At 47.5% G+C, this 18504-nt stretch overlaps 1 protein-coding gene across 2 annotated transcripts in view; it reads right to left on the bottom strand.

The window, feature by feature from the left end:
• Positions 1-18504, bottom strand: part of LOC142256223 (acyl-coenzyme A amino acid N-acyltransferase 1-like) — a 58573-nt gene that overhangs the window by 8064 nt on the left and 32005 nt on the right. The window contains exons 1-2 of one of the 2 annotated variants that reach the window (XM_075327798.1): positions 9206-9407; positions 188-669 (exon numbers count right to left, since the gene is read on the bottom strand). In XM_075327798.1, coding sequence (XP_075183913.1) covers positions 188-650 — 463 coding nt within the window. In that variant the 5' untranslated portion in view covers positions 651-669; positions 9206-9407. Of the gene's footprint in view, positions 1-187; positions 670-9205; positions 9408-18504 lie in introns of those variants that run through there. The other variant, XM_075327806.1, reaches the window with a different exon arrangement.

Below are 18504 nucleotides of genomic sequence, written 5' to 3'. Positions count from 1 at the left end.
GTGCTGTTACACTCGGCAAATTAACTGCCCTTGTTATATGTACATCACAGATTATCTAGGACCAATGGCTGACAACTACCACCAATCTTAATAACTGTGTCAGTACATGAACATGGTTATTATTACATCTGTATGGCAATTATAATTAATCACTGGTTGGTGTAAGTATATACACACTGTTACTTACCAGGTGGCAGAAAAAGTGCTCCTCGTACCCGTCCTTCTCTTATTAATATTCTTTGGACACCTGGAGCTGAGTGCCATCTTTCAATGACCTTGGTGGCAGCAGGTTCATCTCCAGGAAGCGGATTGAGCATCAATGAGGAATATAGCTCCAGATGAACCAAGAAAGGACTTCCCATTACATCACGTTTTATCAGCCTTAGAAATGGGGTTGTTGGTTTCAGAGCCCAAAATAGGCCCATAGGACAGACTCCATGGAAGTCTCCACCAGTGGCCGTAGATTTCTCCAAGTCCACCTTCCCTTCCATGTCTGTCTTGTAGAAAGCTCTAGAGTTAAAGAGTTGCCCTTTCTCATCCTTCACCCATGCTCTTAGAGTGATTATCTGGTCGGGAGGAAGGCCCCAAGCTTGGATCTTCACAGGTTCATCCACCAAGGAGATCTCAGGAGAGACTGTTAGACCAACCATATCTCGAAGATCAAGGGATCTTAAATGAGAAACAAGGTCCAAGAAGATAGCATTAATATTACGTAAATAAAGACTTCATGGCAAAATGAATTGTCGTAGTATCTCCACATACAACACATTGTACAATTAGCCAAAATTATACCCTGTACTTGGGAGGGAAAAGAACTGTGGAGTCATTTCAATGGCACCCAATGAAATAAGGTGTCTATAAGCATAAGGTGGTGTTTTTGTCTGCATTTTAAAATAAAGCTTATAGGGGGGTTGCCCAATTAAACACTTGAAAATTTTTTTTTAGATGTATGCAAAGCATAGCTTTCAACTGTCCAAGATGTTGAGAAGCAATCCCAAGATTTGGGTGTTGTCCTGGGAAATCTGCTGCATGTACCAATGCATCCCCTAAAATTGGGGCCTCCACCTCAGAGTAGCAGTAGCGTTAGATGTCTTCTGCCACTGAGTGGTCCTAGCATATCTCTCTTGTTGCTTTAATGATCTGGCAAGCTTAGCACCCCTAGTGATGAACAAAGCAATGATGCCGCAACCAGAATAGACATAAACCTTGACTTTGTTGCAAAGTTAGATTGGAGTTTGCCTGTTAAGAGCTGGCCATGAACTAAAGACTGTTGGACCAATGGAGATGGAGCTCACAGCTCTAAGGGATTCAGATTTTTTACAGCACGGAGCACCAGTTACGTCAATCTTATTGTTGTGTTTAATTAGGGATTTCTTGCTTGTCAGGTTTAAGGTACACAATTTAAATTCGCCTATTCCTGATGAAGCTGGAGCCACTGTGATTATACCACCAAGCGAAACGTACGTTGAAGGATGGCCTCAGGGTAGATTGGATGGTTATACCCCCTTGGGAGCTCTTTTTGCCTCTGAAAGCACCTTACTTTAGGACAACCACCTCAGTATCATTGCCCATGGTATTTATTATGTTAGGATTGAGCACATGCACTTTACCAGCATTACTATCCTTTCTCATGATGTTTTTATGAGCAATGATTTTTTCCATACTGTATGTATCAGTTTTATTCCATGGATGGTCCCTTGTCCTTGATATTCTATAAACGGCATTTTTTCCTGACAATCCGAGCCCCATAGAACATTTACCCCTTCATGTGGTTTTATACTGTGGTTTTATCCTGACCCTGATGATTTTTTGTGTGTCATTTTAATCATGCACTATAATAAACTTTGTTATATTTTTGCACCTTATATACTCTATTTCTCCTGTGTATTCACAATTTAAAGAGGGAAGGGGTTGTAAATGTGTGTATGCTAGTTGGCCTCCATGGACTCTAATGTAATCAAGCCTGCAGAAGGATACATTGTCCTTCAACTGGTGGGTGGTTGTGCATCTATTGTTCCACTCCCCGATACACAATCCTGCAGACTGGCCTGGAGACTGCCCTCCTTCATACTTGCAGATACATGAAACAAATGTTTAAGGGGGTGGGAGGTGATCATGTCTCCTCATCCAGGGGTCTGATCCCAAAATAGGTAGAAAAGCCAAGAGACACATGTTTAGAGGTAGTTAGTACTCGGATATGGAAAGGCAAGGGTCTGTTGCTGTGGCCAAGTCCTGATGGTACCCATGAATGGACTAGAGAGATTTGAGCTGGATACCCGTGCTATGGTCATGATATCCATCATCTGGATTGAAGAACTATCCTAAGGACTATTGTTGCCGGTTGGAGCTGAATACATGAAACGTCTGGAGGAGAATAAGGACTATGGTTGCTGTAAAACAGTATGTGGAATAAAAACTGTTGCATCGTTAACCTGCCTAGGATATTAATGCAACCCACATTCCTCATACAACCCTAATATGGCTTTTGTTCTGCATGCACTCAGTTTCATGACCAGTGTCATGTGTAGAGGAGACTGGCTTCTTATTTTAATAGCTAAACCAGTCACATTCACCATCTATGATCGGCTGTGACAGCTCCCCATTGTAGTCCATTTTAAAGGAAACCCACCAGCAGGATTTTCACATATAAAGTAAAGGCAGTGCCATACTGGCGCTAGGATTGTGAATCAAATCATACATTCAGTTTAGAGATAATATTTTTGACTGCAATGATCCTATCAAAAGGTCCAGAAATAAGTGGATTGGTTGAGTGGCGTGTGCATCCGAGCTGGACAATGTGTATCGTGTCTTCAGTAATGATTCCTTCCCTGGCTGCCTGCCCCCTCTCTGTTCAAATTCCTACCCTCTGCCACCGCAAATAGTGCTATGTCCGGTGCGTGCTTAGTATTATCTTCAAGTTTTTCACCAACTCTTCAATAAAATGGGACCGGAATCAGCACATTCATGCACCGCAATCTCCGGCGCCATTTTATTGAAGACACTAAAGATAAACGTGAAGAATGACGGCGCAAGTACATATTGTTTGCTTTTTTTTTTTCTTTCATCAGCGCATGCTCCACCGCCGGTCATAGTCATCTCCACATTGTGATCAGTAAAATGGCGCCGGAGATCATGGTGCACGCATGCGCTGATTCCGGCACTATGTTCCTGTCTGGTGTGTTCCTTAGTTTTCATTATGCTGTTTCATCACTAATGTTCTCAAACAAACCTCTGAGGAGTCATAGGACAGGATTTTATTCAGGGGCGTCAGACTACAGGGGGCTGAATACAAATGCACGTCACAGTTTATAGATGTAAAAACTGATGTATCATTTCCTTTACACTTCACAAATACTTGCTACTGAGAGTTGGTATATCACATAAAATTCCAATACGTTGGAGGAGATGGAAGAAAAGGATGAATCCGCGCTACCAGCAGAAGGTCACTGAAGTTCAATGGGGATTAAAGTATTTGATTTTATTGTTTGACGCGTTTCGGAGCTGTATGACTCCTTCAGGAACAAAAGTCAATAATGTACATTACATAGTCCATAGAGATGATCTCTTTAAATAGAACGCTAATATCCAAAAAGAGGCACGCGGGTGATGTGTAAGCACCTGACATACAGTTAGGTCCAGAAATATTTGGACAGTGACACAATTTTCGCGAGTTGGGCGCTGCATGCCACCACATTGGATTTGAAATGAAACCTCTACAACAGAATTCAAGTGCAGATTGTAACGTTTAATTTGAAGGTTTGAATAAAAATATCTGATAGAAATTGTAGAAATTGTAGGAATTGTACACATTTCTTTACAAACACTCCACATTTTAGGAGGTCAAAAGTAATTGGACAAATAAACCAAACCCAAACAAAATATTTTTATTTTCAATATTTTGTTGCGAATCCTTTGGAGGCAATCACTGCCTTAAGTCTGGAACCCATGGACATCACCAAACGCTGGGTTTCCTCCTTCTTAATGCTTTGCCAGGCCTTTACAGCCGCAGCCTTCAGGTCTTGCTTGTTTGTGGGTCTTTCCGTCTTAAGTCTGGATTTGAGCAAGTAAAATGCATGCTCAATTGGGTTAAGATCTGGTGATTGACTTGGCCATTGCAGAATGTTCCACTTTTTTGCACTCATGAACTCCTGGGTAGCTTTGGATGTATGCTTGGGGTCATTGTCCATCTGTACTATGAAGCGCCGTCCAATCAACTTTGCGGCATTTGGCTGAATCTGGGCTGAAAATATATCCCGGTACACTTCAGAATTCATCCGGCTACTCTTGTCTGCTGTTATGTCATCAATAAACACAAGTGACCCAGTGCCATTGAAAGCCATGCATGCCCATGCCATCACGTTGCCTCCACCATGTTTTACAGAGGATGTGGTGTGCCTTGGATCATGTGCCGTTCCCTTTCTTCTCCAAACTTTTTTCTTCCCATCATTCTGGTACAGGTTGATCTTTGTCTCATCTGTCCATAGAATACTTTTCCAGAACTGAGCTGGCTTCATGAGGTGTGTTTCAGCAAATTTAACTCTGGCCTGTCTATTTTTGGAATTGATGAATGGTTTGCATCTAGATGTGAACCCTTTGTATTTACTTTCATGGAGTCTTCTCTTTACTGTTGACTTAGAGACAGATACACCTACTTCACTGAGAGTGTTCTGGACTTCAGTTGATGTTGTGAATGGGTTCTTCTTCACCAAAGAAAGTATGCGGCGATCATCGACCACTGTTGTCATCCGTGGACGCCCAGGCCTTTTTGAGTTTCCAAGCTCACCAGTCAATTCCTTTTTTCTCAGAATGTACCCGACTGTTGATTTTGCTACTCCAAGCATTTCTGCTATCTCTCTGATGGATTTTTTCTTTTTTTTCAGCCTCAGGATGTTCTGCTTCACCTCAATTGAGAGTTCCTTAGACCGCATGTTGTCTGGTCACAGCAACAGCTTCCAAATGCAAAACCACACACCTGTAATCAACCCCAGACCTTTAAACTATTTCATTGATTACAGGTTAACGAGGGAGACGCCTTCAGAGTTAATTGCAGCCCTTAGAGTCCCTTGTCCAATTACTTTTGGTCCCTTGAAAAAGGGGAGGCTATGCATTACAGAGCTATGATTCCTAAACCCTTTCTCCGATTTGGATGTGAAAACTCTCATATTGCAGCTGGGAGTGTGCACTTTCAGCCCATATTATATATATAATTGTATTTCTGAACATGTTTTTGTAAACAGCTAAAATAACAAAACTTGTGTCACTCTCCAAATATTTCTGGCCCTGACTGTATGACATAAAGATACTGATCTTCCTTTCATTAGGAATATCAGTATCTTGATTTTTGTTCCTGAAGATGGAGTCATACAGCTCCGAAACGCGTCGAATAAAATCAAATATCTTAATCCCCATTGATCATCTTATGGCAGCGCGGATTAACCCTTTTCTTCCATCTCCTCCAACGCTATCCTTTTGGGTTATGCAGCAGCCTTCCTCAACACGTGGCTATAGTGGTTGTGTCTGTAACAGAACCGCACCAGGTTAGTGCACATAATATAATTCTTAGTGGGACCGTTGGATAAGACACCATCTGCGCCCCCCCCCCCCCCCCTTTGTCATTTCAGTTTTACTACATATAAAATTCCAATGAACAGCGCCACTCCAGCATTTGCTTTTTTATTTCACGGGTGGAATGGTGCTTTAAATGAAAGTTCCTGCCCCCTGTCATATAAATCACCTTTCAGTGTCTTCATCTTTTTCCAGCATCGCTCCACTCGGTCTATGATTTGTGACCTGCCGGCAGCTCCAGTAGTTCATGGAGAGCGCCAGAGGTCACAATACAAGTCTAGGAGAGCCTCATTCTGGCTCTCAGAGATGCACTGAGTCCTTGTGAAGTAACTTTTGACTTCCAGCCAGTCAAGAGTTACGGGCCCAAGATGGCGCCGCAGGACCATAGCGGCATCTGTATAATGTGAAAAGGCTGAAGGTAACTATATGGCACGGGACTTACATTTAAATCGCTACCCCAGTGCTTGGAGAGAAAAAAAAAAAAAAAATAAAAAATAAATAATAATAATAATAATAATAATAATAATAATAATAATAAGCTGGAAGTTTGTAGGTGTAACAAAAAAAAAAAAAAAAAAAAAGTGAAAAAGTTCACAGGGTATGAATACTTTTTCAAAGCATTGCTTTTGACAAGAAATTTCGCAAATATTCGTTCCAGAAGAAACAAATGTGAACATCTCTACAATGGAGTGACGCAACAAACAGAAAGAGTGGCATAGTCAAGGGAGATAAGGAGTTTTTACAAATTGTATACCGTATTTTTCAGATTATAAGACGCACTTTTCCTCCCAAGATTTTGGGAAGAAAATGAGGGATGCGTCTTAAAATCCGAATGTAGCCATCGCTGCTCTGTGCCGTGGCTACGGGGCTCTGTGTGGCCTGCGGCAATGGGGCTCTGTGTGGCCTGCATCTGGGCAGCCTGCGGCGGCGGGCATCTGATTAGCCAAAAGCGGTGAGTACTTCAAATAATGGCGCCCAAAGTCGGCGCAATCGCAAATGGAGATATCAGCTCAAGCTCTCATTAGCGCAGGCGCAGACTCCAGACTCCATTTCTTTGAAGCCCCAGAGCAGATCCCGGTGCCCCAGGAAAGAGCAGAGCTCGCAGCTCCAGGACACCCGTGGCTCGCGGTAAGGGGAGTACTACCGCTGTCGATAGGAGTACTCGGGGGAGATGGATGATGTTCCCTCCACGGGCAGGGGAGGCCCCAGGACTCCGGATGGTGGAGGTGTAGGGAAGCGTGGTGCAGACTATGCGGCAGGCAGGACAAAGGGGGATGAGCAGCACACTCACTCATGCCGTGTTGATGTTGGTGCGACCATTAAGCAGACTCTGGCACAGGAGTAAACCAAGTCTCTGGGTGCCGCTGCCTCTCTGGGGAGCTCGTCCGGGAATCCGTCCCCGTTGGTATTGCTGGTGGTCTGGAGCCTGCCTCCATGCACTTGTGTTTAGACGTTTCTGAGTGACCCCTCGGCCTGAAGCTGTCTGGGTCCCGCTCCCTATGGTTAAATAGAGGAGCTGTGCTCTCGACGGCTGACACTTGGGATTTCAGTGGGCCGCAGAAGCTGGAAAGCCCTATCCCCCTTGTTGTGTTATTGCCTTCGATCTCTGAGCTCTTGGGGAAAGTTTATAAAGAGACTATCCTCCACAGGTTAAATTATCAGGTTGCATGAAACTACTCCCTGATCTAGGGTCCAGTACCCCACCGTGCTCGGTACCGGTCACTAGATTTTCCGGTGCCGACTGTTCTCCAAAACTAAGTCTGGGCACCCTTCTCCAATACCCTGCGACCGGGTCTCCGACGCCTCCGGTCCCAGACCACCATCTGCGACCTAGCCAAAGTCTCCAAGGGAGCTACAATACCCCCCAGCTCCTCACTCTCTGAGGGCTACTACTCAACTCACTATGTCCCTCCCACCAGTCTGCCTGACCCCTAGGCGGGTGAACCTTTTCCAACTAGACCCCCCACTGTTGTGCCTGACAGGGTGTGATGTGAGGTGTGGTTAGGATTTGAATGCTGATGGAAGCAATACCAATAGTTAGGATCTCAGAACCATAGAGGGTGGGTTCTGCACCATAAGAAAAAGGAGTGCAGTTCCCTGTGACACCCTGATAAGATCAGGGGCATCACAGAGCAGCTTGGGGTGCATTATACTATATGGAGCAATATGGGGGTGCATTATAATACATGGAGGACTATGAGGTGTGCAGTAAACTATATGAAGGACTATGGGGTGCATTATACTATATGGAGGACTATGGCGTATGCATTATATATAAAAGGACTAATAGGTGCAGTATATGATATGAAGGACTATGGATGGTGCATTTTAATATATGGATGACTATGAAGTGCCCTATAATACATGGAGGACTATGGGCTACATTAGACAATATGGAGGAATATGTGGGTCCCATTATACTTTATGAAGGACTATGGGGGAGCATTATACTATATAGAGTACTATATGGGGCCCATTACTATATGGAGGACTATGTGCTGCCCATTATACTATGTGGAAGGCTTTGTGGGGCCATTATATTATTTGGAGGGCAATGAGGGAGCTTTTATACTTTAGTTATTTGAGAGCTAGTATACTGTGTGCAGGCAATTATACAGTGCGTAGGGTCTAACATACTGTGCAGAGGGCCATGTGGGGGAAATTATACTATTTGGAGGGATAGTAGGGGCCATTATACTATATGTAGACCCACTATACTGCATGGAGGACTATGTGGGGGTCACAGTTGGGGAGTCACAATTGATTGCTGGGGTAGTTGAAGGGGGGGGGGGGGTACAGTAGGGCCATAATGTGCATGTGGAGGAATATACTGTGGGGGTATCATACAGTGTCTGTGGGGCACTTTTGTTGCCATCGTCTTTATGGATGCAATAAAAGGGGAATCCAGGGGCTTCAATAGGAGGAAAATTACTTTGTAAGGGCTGTAAAGTTGTGAAGTATTCTCTCTTATGACCCAGCCAAATTTTTTTTCTGCTATGGGGCCCCATCATTTCTATGTACGCCCCACGCAACTGCCCCTCTGGAAACCCAAGTAAAGTATGTGATGTCAGGTATGGATGAGGCATCGTTAAATTGGGGAGGACAAGTGGATGTCATAAGGAGGTGCACAGATCCCGGGAGGGGATTGAGCCACTACTTGAAAAGAGAACAACAGCATTCACCCAAAAAAATAATATCCCTAGATCAGTGGTCCCCCGTTTTTCTGACCTGGAGAGCCACATTCAACTATTATAGAGGGTCGTGAGCCACTTATCATGGTTCCCGAGCCACAGGTTGGGGCTCCCTGCCCTAGAGCATGGCCAGATTTAGGGTCTAACTATCCTCTAAGCTCCCAAAAGGCACTGAGCTTTGGGAAAAACAAACCAGCAGAACTTGAACTTTAGCTTTCTATGTGAACCGAGGAAAAAACAGAACATTATATAATCAGAAAGTAGAACAAGATAAGAAAAGCAAAAATATCCAATATTCTACGTAGGTTCAGACTGCTGAAGGCTCTGCATTGTGTGTGCAAGAATAGAGTCCCCCTCTAAGGAATAGAACAATAGAACAAACATTATGCATCTTGTTACTAAACATGCTATAAATAATAAAGGCATAAAAACGTAGATCTGGGCCTGACCTTGCAGTATTCTGGATCCAGATATAATATTCCTGCAGTGAAGTTTAGAAGGATCTATATATTCCGTATCTCTGGGATCGCAGTGTATGTAAGTCCATGGGATACGGCTGCAGCAAAATGGACTGAGCACATGTGAGAAGGAGGAGATCTGGAGAGGGAGTGGGGAAGATTCAACCCACAGCCTTCATAACACTCAGCTTCTATTTAAAGGGACAGAACCACAACATAACAGTGCGAGACGGATATTACAAAATTATGCATCTCACGGGAAAATACAACATTTAGAAAGATACATGATAGATCAATAGTTGTTTGGAATCTCCAGTAACCATAAATTTAATACCTATAAGGTGAGACATTTTGCTCTTTTATTTTTTTAGACTAGTCCTCTTTAATACAGTGGTACCTCGCTTAACGAGTAACCCACTTAACGAGAATTTCGCTTAACAAGCAAAGCTTTCTGTAAATTTGTAACCCGGTTTACGAGAAAGCTTTGCTGTACGAGCGAAATTCTCACCGCACACACTTCCGGTTCTGTACATGCACCGCGCTCTGACCCACACTTGCAGTCCACACAAACACACACATGTACGCACAAACACACACACACGCACACACATACAGTATTATGCTCACCTTACCTTCCGTTCCACCGCCGGTCTCATGGTTCTTGTAGTTTCCGGGTACATCGCGACGTCCTCGCGGCGAACTACATGTACCATGAGGTCGGCGGTGGAACGGAAGGTAAGGTGAGCATATAATATGTGTACCTTCCGTTTCATCGCTGGCCTCCTGGGTCCTGTAGTTTGCCGCTCCGCTCCACTCCAGTCTGTGCATCGGCATCCATAGCGACGAAGCAGGAACTTCTTGTCACCGCTACTCAAAGGCGGTGCGCCGGCCAATCAGAGGCAAGCGGCTTTGCCTTTGACGTCAGCGCGCTGGGAGCTGAAGTTCCTCCCTCGTCGTTATGGTAACCCAATACACAGCCCGTACCGGAGAACAGCAAGTCCCAGGAGACCGGCGATGGAACGGAAGGTAAGGTGAGCATATAATATGTGTGTGTGCATGCGTGTTTGTGTGTGTTTGTGTGTGTTTGTGTGTGTTTGTGTGTGTGCATGTGTGGAATGACAGAATAGGGGACCAGGATGGGACATTTAACAAGTTGTGGAACGAATTGTCTGCATTGCAATGATTTTCTATGGGAAATCTTGCTTTGCTGAACGAGTAACTTGGTTAACAAGCACAGTCCCAGAACGGATTGTTCTCGTTAAGCAAGGGTCCACTGTACTTAGGAAATGCTGCGATTGTTAATTTTGCCCTTCTCAATGTCTTGTCTATTTTTGCCAATAAGACCCAATATGTAATTTTGCAGTTTTATATGAAAAATTCCTTAATAGATAGTTTAAAAAAAAAAAAAAAAAATGCCCCTCTTTTTTCTTCATTGCCTTCCAGGAGCCCAAACTTTTTAAATTGTGACCCATAGAAGCTGTATTGTGATATAGAATCAGCTAGCAACTAGCGGGATTAATAATGTGAAAAGGAGACAGGAAGTAGTTGTGGAGCTCCAGGGAATGCTGGGAAAAAGGAAGTTGTGTCCATGACAACCAGGTGAAAAACATCTGTGAGAGAGATTTGAGGGAACAGACCAGTGGGTTAGACCAGTGTTTTTCTTGAGAAACGGTCGATATAAATAAGGAGGCTCAGGATAGACAAGATTCTGTATTATCTGAAGAGAGGAGTAGAGGGACTATTTTCTTCCTCCCACACCTCCATTGTATGAGGTGAGTACAGACTGCACAGTTCTAGACACGCTGTGAAGAGCACTGATCTGTGAGGAGAAACGCTTTGTGTAGAGTTGTTGATGCGTTATCGTATGAAGAGAAGTAATGTCATGTATTGGAAAAGAAGTTGAATAAAATCCCAATCATTACCTTCACTTTTGAATTGTGTGATACCTGTGCCTGAAGATCCTGCCTCCCTTTACTGTACAGAAGAATAATGGTCGCCCTGTGTAAGATTTCCCTGGGATTCCAGAAGAACTCATGTAAAGTATAAGGCTGTGTGCACACGTTGCGTTTTTTACCGCGGAAACGCTGCGTTTTGAACCGCAGCGTTTCAGTGGCAAATTGCATGCTTTCAGCTTTCCCAGCAAAGTGTATGGGAAAGCTGAAAAATCAGTGCACACGCTGCGTTTCTAAACGCAGCGTTTTGGATGCCAAAAATCGGTGCGGAAAGAAAAGCAGCATGTCACTTCTTTTGTGCGGTGTGGCTGCGTTCTCCCCCCATTGAAATCAATGATGTGGGGTCAGAACGCAGCCACAACGCATGGACCTGCTTTTTTGTTGCGGTCCGCGGGCTTTGTCGGCACGCCAGAACGCAGGCATTTACCTGGAAGTGAGGTCAAGAGGTTTCCTGTTGACCTCACTTCCTGGCAAAGCCCAGGAAAGCCCCCGGTGTCGCCAAAGTGCCCGCCCCGACCCCCGACCCCCCTCCCGAAAATCCAACATTCCCGCGCGCACAGTAGCGCACCGGCCGCCCTGCTCCTATGATTTCTGTCGCATGTGCAATAACACATGCGACAGAAAACTGTTCCCCAGGCCCTGCCCGTTCACCCCAATTCCCCCCGGTGTCATACATACCTGTCCGGTCGCAGCGCTGATCCCCCGCGGCCCCCTCCTCCTTCACAGCAGACGCCGGCCGGTCACATGAGCAGAGCAGCTGACAGCCAGCACTGTGTTCAGAGAGCTGTGCTGGCTGCTCGCACTCTGCAGCTGTGACGCAGGGAGAGTGGGTGCAGATTTTTGCACCCACACTCCTCAAATGGAGGGTCTGCCCTCCTAGAAAATGGGGGATACGTTCCCTGAACGTGCGCCCATATTCTAGAAGGTCCAGAGGCGACGTGGGACATCCAAATGGATTTCTGCGGACCCATTTTTTTTATTAAATTGGAGAACAAGGGAATGTTTTGGGGAGTGTTTTTTCTAATAAAAAAATTTTTGTTGTCTTTTTTTGCTTTTGTTTACTGTCAATTAGTTATGTCGGGTGTCTGATAGACGCCGTGACATCACTAATTGCTGGGCTTGATGCCAGGTGACATTACACATCTGGTATCAACCCCATTTATTACCCCGTTAGCCAACGCACCAGGGCGCGGGATGAGTTGGGGCGAAGCGCCAGGATTGGCGCATCTAATGGATGCGCCACTTCTGGGGCGGCTGTGGCCTGCTATTTTTAGGCTGGGAAGAGTCCAATAACCATGGCTCTTCCCACCCTGAGAATACCAGACCTCAGCTGTCAGCTTCACCTTGGCTGGTGATCTAATTTGGGGGGACCCCATGTTTTTTTTTTTTATTATTTTTATTTATAAATAAAAAAAAAAACCTGGGGAGCCCTCCAAATTGATCACCAGACAAGATGAAGCTGCCAGCTGTGGTTTGCAGGCTACAGCTGTCTGCTTTACCCTGACTGGCTATCAAAAATAGGGGGGACCCCACGCCATTTTTTTTTTTTTGTTTTTGTGATAAAAACTAGGCTAGGCACCCTTTAGTGCCACATGAAAGGTACTAAAGGTGCCAGCTTAGAATATGCAGGGGGGGGTGGGACGTTGTATATATATTTGACCTCCATTGACGCTTTTTAGGCTGGATGCCCACAATCGGGGTTTGCAGCGTTTTGGGCGCAGATTGTTTTCCCTGCATCCATGACGCTGCGTTGTGCAGTAGAAGCACAGTAGAAGGATTTTTAGAAATCTCATGCCCACTGTGCTTCTCTTCTCCGCAGCATAAACCGACCGGTGGCACAGCTTCCCGAGACTCAGCATGTCAATTTATGCTGCGTAGATGAGTGTTCTCTGCAGGTAGCATAGAGCTCCACAGCAGCCTGAACCCAAATCCTGGGCATGGGCAGCTGCGTTCTCCCGTGGGAAACACTCACATCTCTGCAGGAAGGCTGACACTGTGTACTAGACGCCGTGTCACTGGATCATGGCCACATAGCCTTAGGCCTCTTTCACACGTCAGTGATTCTGGTACGTTTGTGCTTTTTTTTTTAAACGTACCAGAATCACTGACATACGCAGACCCATTATAATGAATGGGTCTGCTCACACGTCAGTGATTTTTCACTGCACGTGTCTCCGTGCAGCGTACCCGCGTGTGCGTGATTGCCGCACGGAGACATGTCCATTTTTTTCTGGCATCACTGATGTTCCACGGACCACGCAGTGGTGTGGTCCGTGAAACACGTGCCAGAAAAAAACGTGCTTTTAAAATAAAAATCATTTTTACTCACCCGGCGTCCAGCGATGTCCTCTGCAGCCCGTTCTCCCTGCTGCTTCTGAGCCGGCTCATTATTGTCGCGCATATTCATGATGTGCGACACAGCCGACCTGGAAGCAGCTGCTGCGGGGGTCAAGGCCGGCCGGATGCTGCACCGCGGGAGCGATCAGCACCATGGAGAGCGGGAGCGGGCACAGGTGAGTTAACCTCTAAGTGCAATCACGGGCCACGGAGAACGGAGCCCGTATTGCACTTAGACAACCCATGTGTGCCGTGATTCACGGCACACGGAGGGACATGTGCGTGTTTTACACGCCAGTGAAAAACGTCAGTGTTTTTCACTGACGTGTGAAACGGGCCTAAAAGTGAGAATATTGTTGCTACAGCAACATTTTGGGTGAAGTAGCTGTGGATTCAAAATGCTTAATATACTCCTGAATAAAATCCTTGAGGGGTGCAGATTCCAAAATGGGGTCACTTGTGGGGGTTTTCTGACATATAGGTACCCAAGGGGCTCTGCTAATGTGACATGGTGCGCAAAGTTTATTTCAACTTTTCCAAAATTCAAATGGTGCTCCTTCCATTCCAAGCCCTCCCATTTATCCAAACAGAATGTGGAGAAGGAAATGACATCACAGGTTTTTTTTTTCCAAAGGTCTGTGTTCAACCAACTTTATTAACACTGACAAGTCTTAAAAAACGCACCTAAAAAAACGCATGAAAAACGCATGAAAAACGCATGCGTTTTCGATGCGTTGTTTCTCAAAAAGCATTGTTTAATATTCTCCCCTCTGCCAGAGGGTGCGTTTTTTTCCGCGCGGAAAAAAAAGCAACGTGTGCACATACCCTAAGCCTTCACATACTGAGAATCGTACTTGCAACATTGGTGGCCCGTACGGGGAATCCTGAGGAGGGAATAAGGCTGTAATTGAGCAGAGGCACAGCTATTGTAATACACAGCACCACAGCTCAGCTCTGCTACACCATTTCAAGGGGACCAGCATTGTAAAAGCACAAAAGCAGAATCAGCAGCGATGGATGTGGAAACACAAATCAATAGTGTCAGTGAGCTGCTCCTGCAGTTATCTTTTGAGGAATTGAGTAGAGTAATGTAGGGGGTGGGCAGACCCCTTACAAAGGAGCCCGGAATGATGTTGCTGTTTAATAAAAATGTTTTTATTATTGTTATATTGTTTTAGTGGGATCCCCTAGTGGCCGGGTGGGACGGCTGTCACCACAGTGGAGAGGAGGAGCCGGCAGCAGAAAGGGGAGGGAGGAGTAGTGTTAGGAAGGAAAGTGTGAGATTGGAGGGCAGTTGGTTGTGGGACAGGAGAGAAGAAGCAGAGCAGGGGCAGAGTGTGGGAGCTGGATAAAGGAGAAGCCGGAGAGTAAAGGAGCGGGCAGAATCTCAAGAGCGAAGCAGACCGGTGTGGGTCCGGTTTGTGGGTAGCCATAGTGGGAGCCGGGTGAAGCAGAGTAGCCGGGCACATCCCCACTGGAGAAGACGCCAAGGGCAGGTTTTCCCCAGCTAAAGAAGTGTAACATCATCTTTTACTGCCGTGTGTGTGAAGAAGTTGTGAACAATAAAATGCCTTCTGGTTTCATGGAATCCCGCCTGAAGAGTGTCTGTACGTCGGACAACATGTGCACCACCACACTCTGCCCCAACATGACATCTCCTGTCCCCAAAGTGACGGCGGAGCCAGGGGTAAGTCTGATAGCAAGGGCCACGACTACAGTCCCCGAGGCACCCCTGGCACCCCGTTACATGTGGTGTAGTCGGCAGGATGCGAATTACATGCAAGGGGTCCCGACCCAAGAAGACGGAGATCAACTGGTGCTTAGGGCACAGGATCTGGATTATTGGAGAAGATTCCCGATCCCATGGTGGGAAGAAGAAGCAGTGCCTGCAGCGTTGGACCGGGCACAAGATGGCGGCAAGATGGCCGTCGTCTTCAAGGACGCAGAAAGCGCGCGGAAAGTTGGCGCCAAAAGAAGAGCCTGGGGCTGGCCGGTGCCGAAAAAGAAGTTCGGAGTACTCCGCCCAAAGAGGGGAGGTGCCGGTCCCAGGGCACGAGTGAAGATATGTGAAGTGGGCGGTGTTCCAGAGAAAAAGAAGAACCGCCGCGGAGGGGTCGACCTGATGTGTGAGACTGGGGGTGGAGTATACCCAAGAGCGGGAAAAATAGGCCCGCCTCCACTTCCTCCAGCATCTCCACTGACTCCGCCGCCATTATCAGAGTTGCCGACTGCTAACGAGATGGAGACTTCCAGACAGCAGCAAGATGTGGTGGCCGCGCTGGCAGCCACTAACCTGGGCCGAGGACGTCCTAAGCAGGCTGCAGCTGCAGCTGCGGAAGCACTGCCTATCAACATACCGGCTGTACCAGGAGGACAAGAGCGCTTGACCAAAGTGACCTGGGTTACAACGTGGGACGCTGTGACCGGAGAGACCACGACTGAGGTCCAGGCGACGTACACCGCCCAGCTGCCGTTGGGGAATCGGCCCCTGGGAATCCCATACCCATACCCAGACCTGGAGACACCCCCGCCAGTCGCGGTGGGACCGTCGACACCTGTTCCAGTTCAAGCTCCGGAAGATCCACACGCCCGGAAGCTGGAGAGAGACAACTGGGGTTTCTTTTGGGACCCAATACAGCCGTCACCCCTACCTCAACGGAAGTCCCCGTCCCCAGAACCGGACCCGGTACAGGAGCGACTTCTTGCCGAGACCGTGGCCCGGGAAATGATGGCTGGTTCCCGGAGTGAGGAGTTTGAGCAGCAGTGCACCACAGGGATTGTGGTGAAGTTCAATCAGAAGGAGGGTTACGGCTTCATTAAGGACGAAGAGACCGGCGATGACTATTTTTATAATATAGTGCACTTGGATGTTGAAGGCCTACCCCAGCGCCTGCATACGTTGTATCCGGGGGAAAAGGTCCGGTTTATGCGAGAGGTGGGATGCCGAGGCCTCTTCGCAGTCGGCGTAACCCGGATGCCTACCACACAAGAGGCTGCTCAATGGCAGCAAGAGCTGGAGTGGGAGGAATGCCAGTACCAGCGGCGGTCGCAGCCAAGACCGGTGCTGGCTGAACTCTCCTACCCGAGATGCACCTTAGCCATAACTCCTGAAGTGATGCCCGGACCGACCGCTGACCCGGAGAAGGGAACCCCGGCGGTGCTGGCTATTAGCCAGAACATCACCACACATCCGGTAATAGTCATGGACATACCTCAGCCGCCTCGTGCAGCGACCCCGTCACCCCCATCGGGGGTTGAGGAGACCAAGGCACCGGAGCCCACCGTCGGGTATGAGCCTTTCCAGAGATTGCGCCGGCTGCCCGGGCAGTCCTTGTCGGACTATGTGAGGGCTCAACGAGCTGAATGGAAACGGGTTTTGCACCCGGAGTGAAGTGTCCTGAGCGGCTTGTTTCAAGACCGGCGTTGTTTTGAACCGGCAGAAGTTTACTGTTAATCACCGTTCAAGTTGTTAAGCCCGGAGAGAGCCTGCTGCCGGACTGAGCCAGGGGCTCCCTCCGCGTCATTGGAGAAGACGCTGCCGCTGTGTGTTCCTGCCGTCTAAACGTCTAAGACCGGGAGCGCTGCAAAAGCCTCCAGGCAGAAGCTCCATTAAGACCGGGAGTGCCTGCCGACGGCCTTCGGGCATGACTAAGACCGGGAGCTTCCAGGAGGAACTCCGGGCGCTGAACTGGCGTACCCCCGTCGGGTGCCCTAGGGTACGCATGGTTGTCGTTTTACTAAAGTGACTTTGGTTAGTTTTAAATGTGTTTTAGGGTTGTGCCTTGCCGGGAGGCTCAGGCTTTAAGAGGGGAGGTATGTAGGGGGTGGGCAGACCCCTTACAAAGGAGCCCGGAATGATGTTGCTGTTTAATAAAAATGTTTTTATTATTGTTATATTGTTTTAGTGGGATCCCCTAGTGGCCGGGTGGGACGACTGTCACCACAGTGGAGAGGAGGAGCCGGCAGCAGAAAGGGGAGGGAGGAGTAGTGTTAGGAAGGAAAGTGTGAGATTGGAGGGAAGTTGGTTGTGGGACAGGAGAGAAGAAGCAGAGCAGGGGCAGAGTGTGGGAGCTGGATAAAGGAGAAGCCGGAGAGTAAAGGAGCGGGCAGAATCTCAAGAGCGAAGCAGACCGGTGTGGGTCCGGTTTGTGGGTAGCCATAGTGGGAGCCGGGTGAAGCAGAGTAGCCGGGCACATCCCCACTGAAGAAGACGCCAAGGGCAGGATTCCCCCAGCTAAAGAAGTGTAACATCATCTTTTACTGCCGTGTGTGTGAAGAAGTTGTGAACAATAAAATGCCTTCTGGTTTCATGGAATCCCGCCTGAAGAGTGTCTGTACGTCAGACAACATGTGCACCACCAGACTCTGCCCCACCATGACATCTCCTGTCCCCAAAGTGACGGCGGAGCCAGGGGTAAGCCTGATAGCAAGGGCCACGACTACAATCCCCGAGGCACCCCTGGCACCCCGTTACAGTAACACGACATATGAAAGATGGCAGAAGAACAGATCACCAAGACACACAACCGCAGATATCTCTTAACAGCCATTAACAAATACAGTATATGGATGAGTTAGGAGAGAGAGAAGATGAGCACATCATGGGGACATTCCGTCAGGAATTAACACAATTCATAACCGGGTTGATGATGAAGGATGCAGAGGAGCTGCTAATCACCAAGAGGCCTAAAGGCCCCGTCACACACAGAGATAAATCTTTGTCAGATCTGTGGTTGCAGTGAAATCATGGACATATTGTTCTGTGACGCCCTGGGCAAGCCAGGGGTCACAGGTCATCACACCACCACACCCTACATCCCAGTTAGGAACACCAAAGCTACCAAAATCCTTGTTGCCTTCCTCCAGGGGCTGATGTTCACACCAGGGGGTGGGCCAGGCGGTTGGCTCCGCCCACCGAGGAGTACACAGCCCTGGAGGCGGGAAGAACCAGGCAGATAGAGAAAGGAGGAGGAAGTGAGAGGAGTCCAGCTAGGGACAGGG

The sequence above is a fragment of the Anomaloglossus baeobatrachus genome, chromosome 1 (genome assembly GCF_048569485.1).
Source record: "Anomaloglossus baeobatrachus isolate aAnoBae1 chromosome 1, aAnoBae1.hap1, whole genome shotgun sequence".
Taxonomy (NCBI): domain Eukaryota; kingdom Metazoa; phylum Chordata; class Amphibia; order Anura; family Aromobatidae; genus Anomaloglossus; species Anomaloglossus baeobatrachus.
The sequence above is the reverse complement of the archived record's forward strand: the minus strand, read 5'-3'. Positions and strand labels throughout refer to the sequence as shown.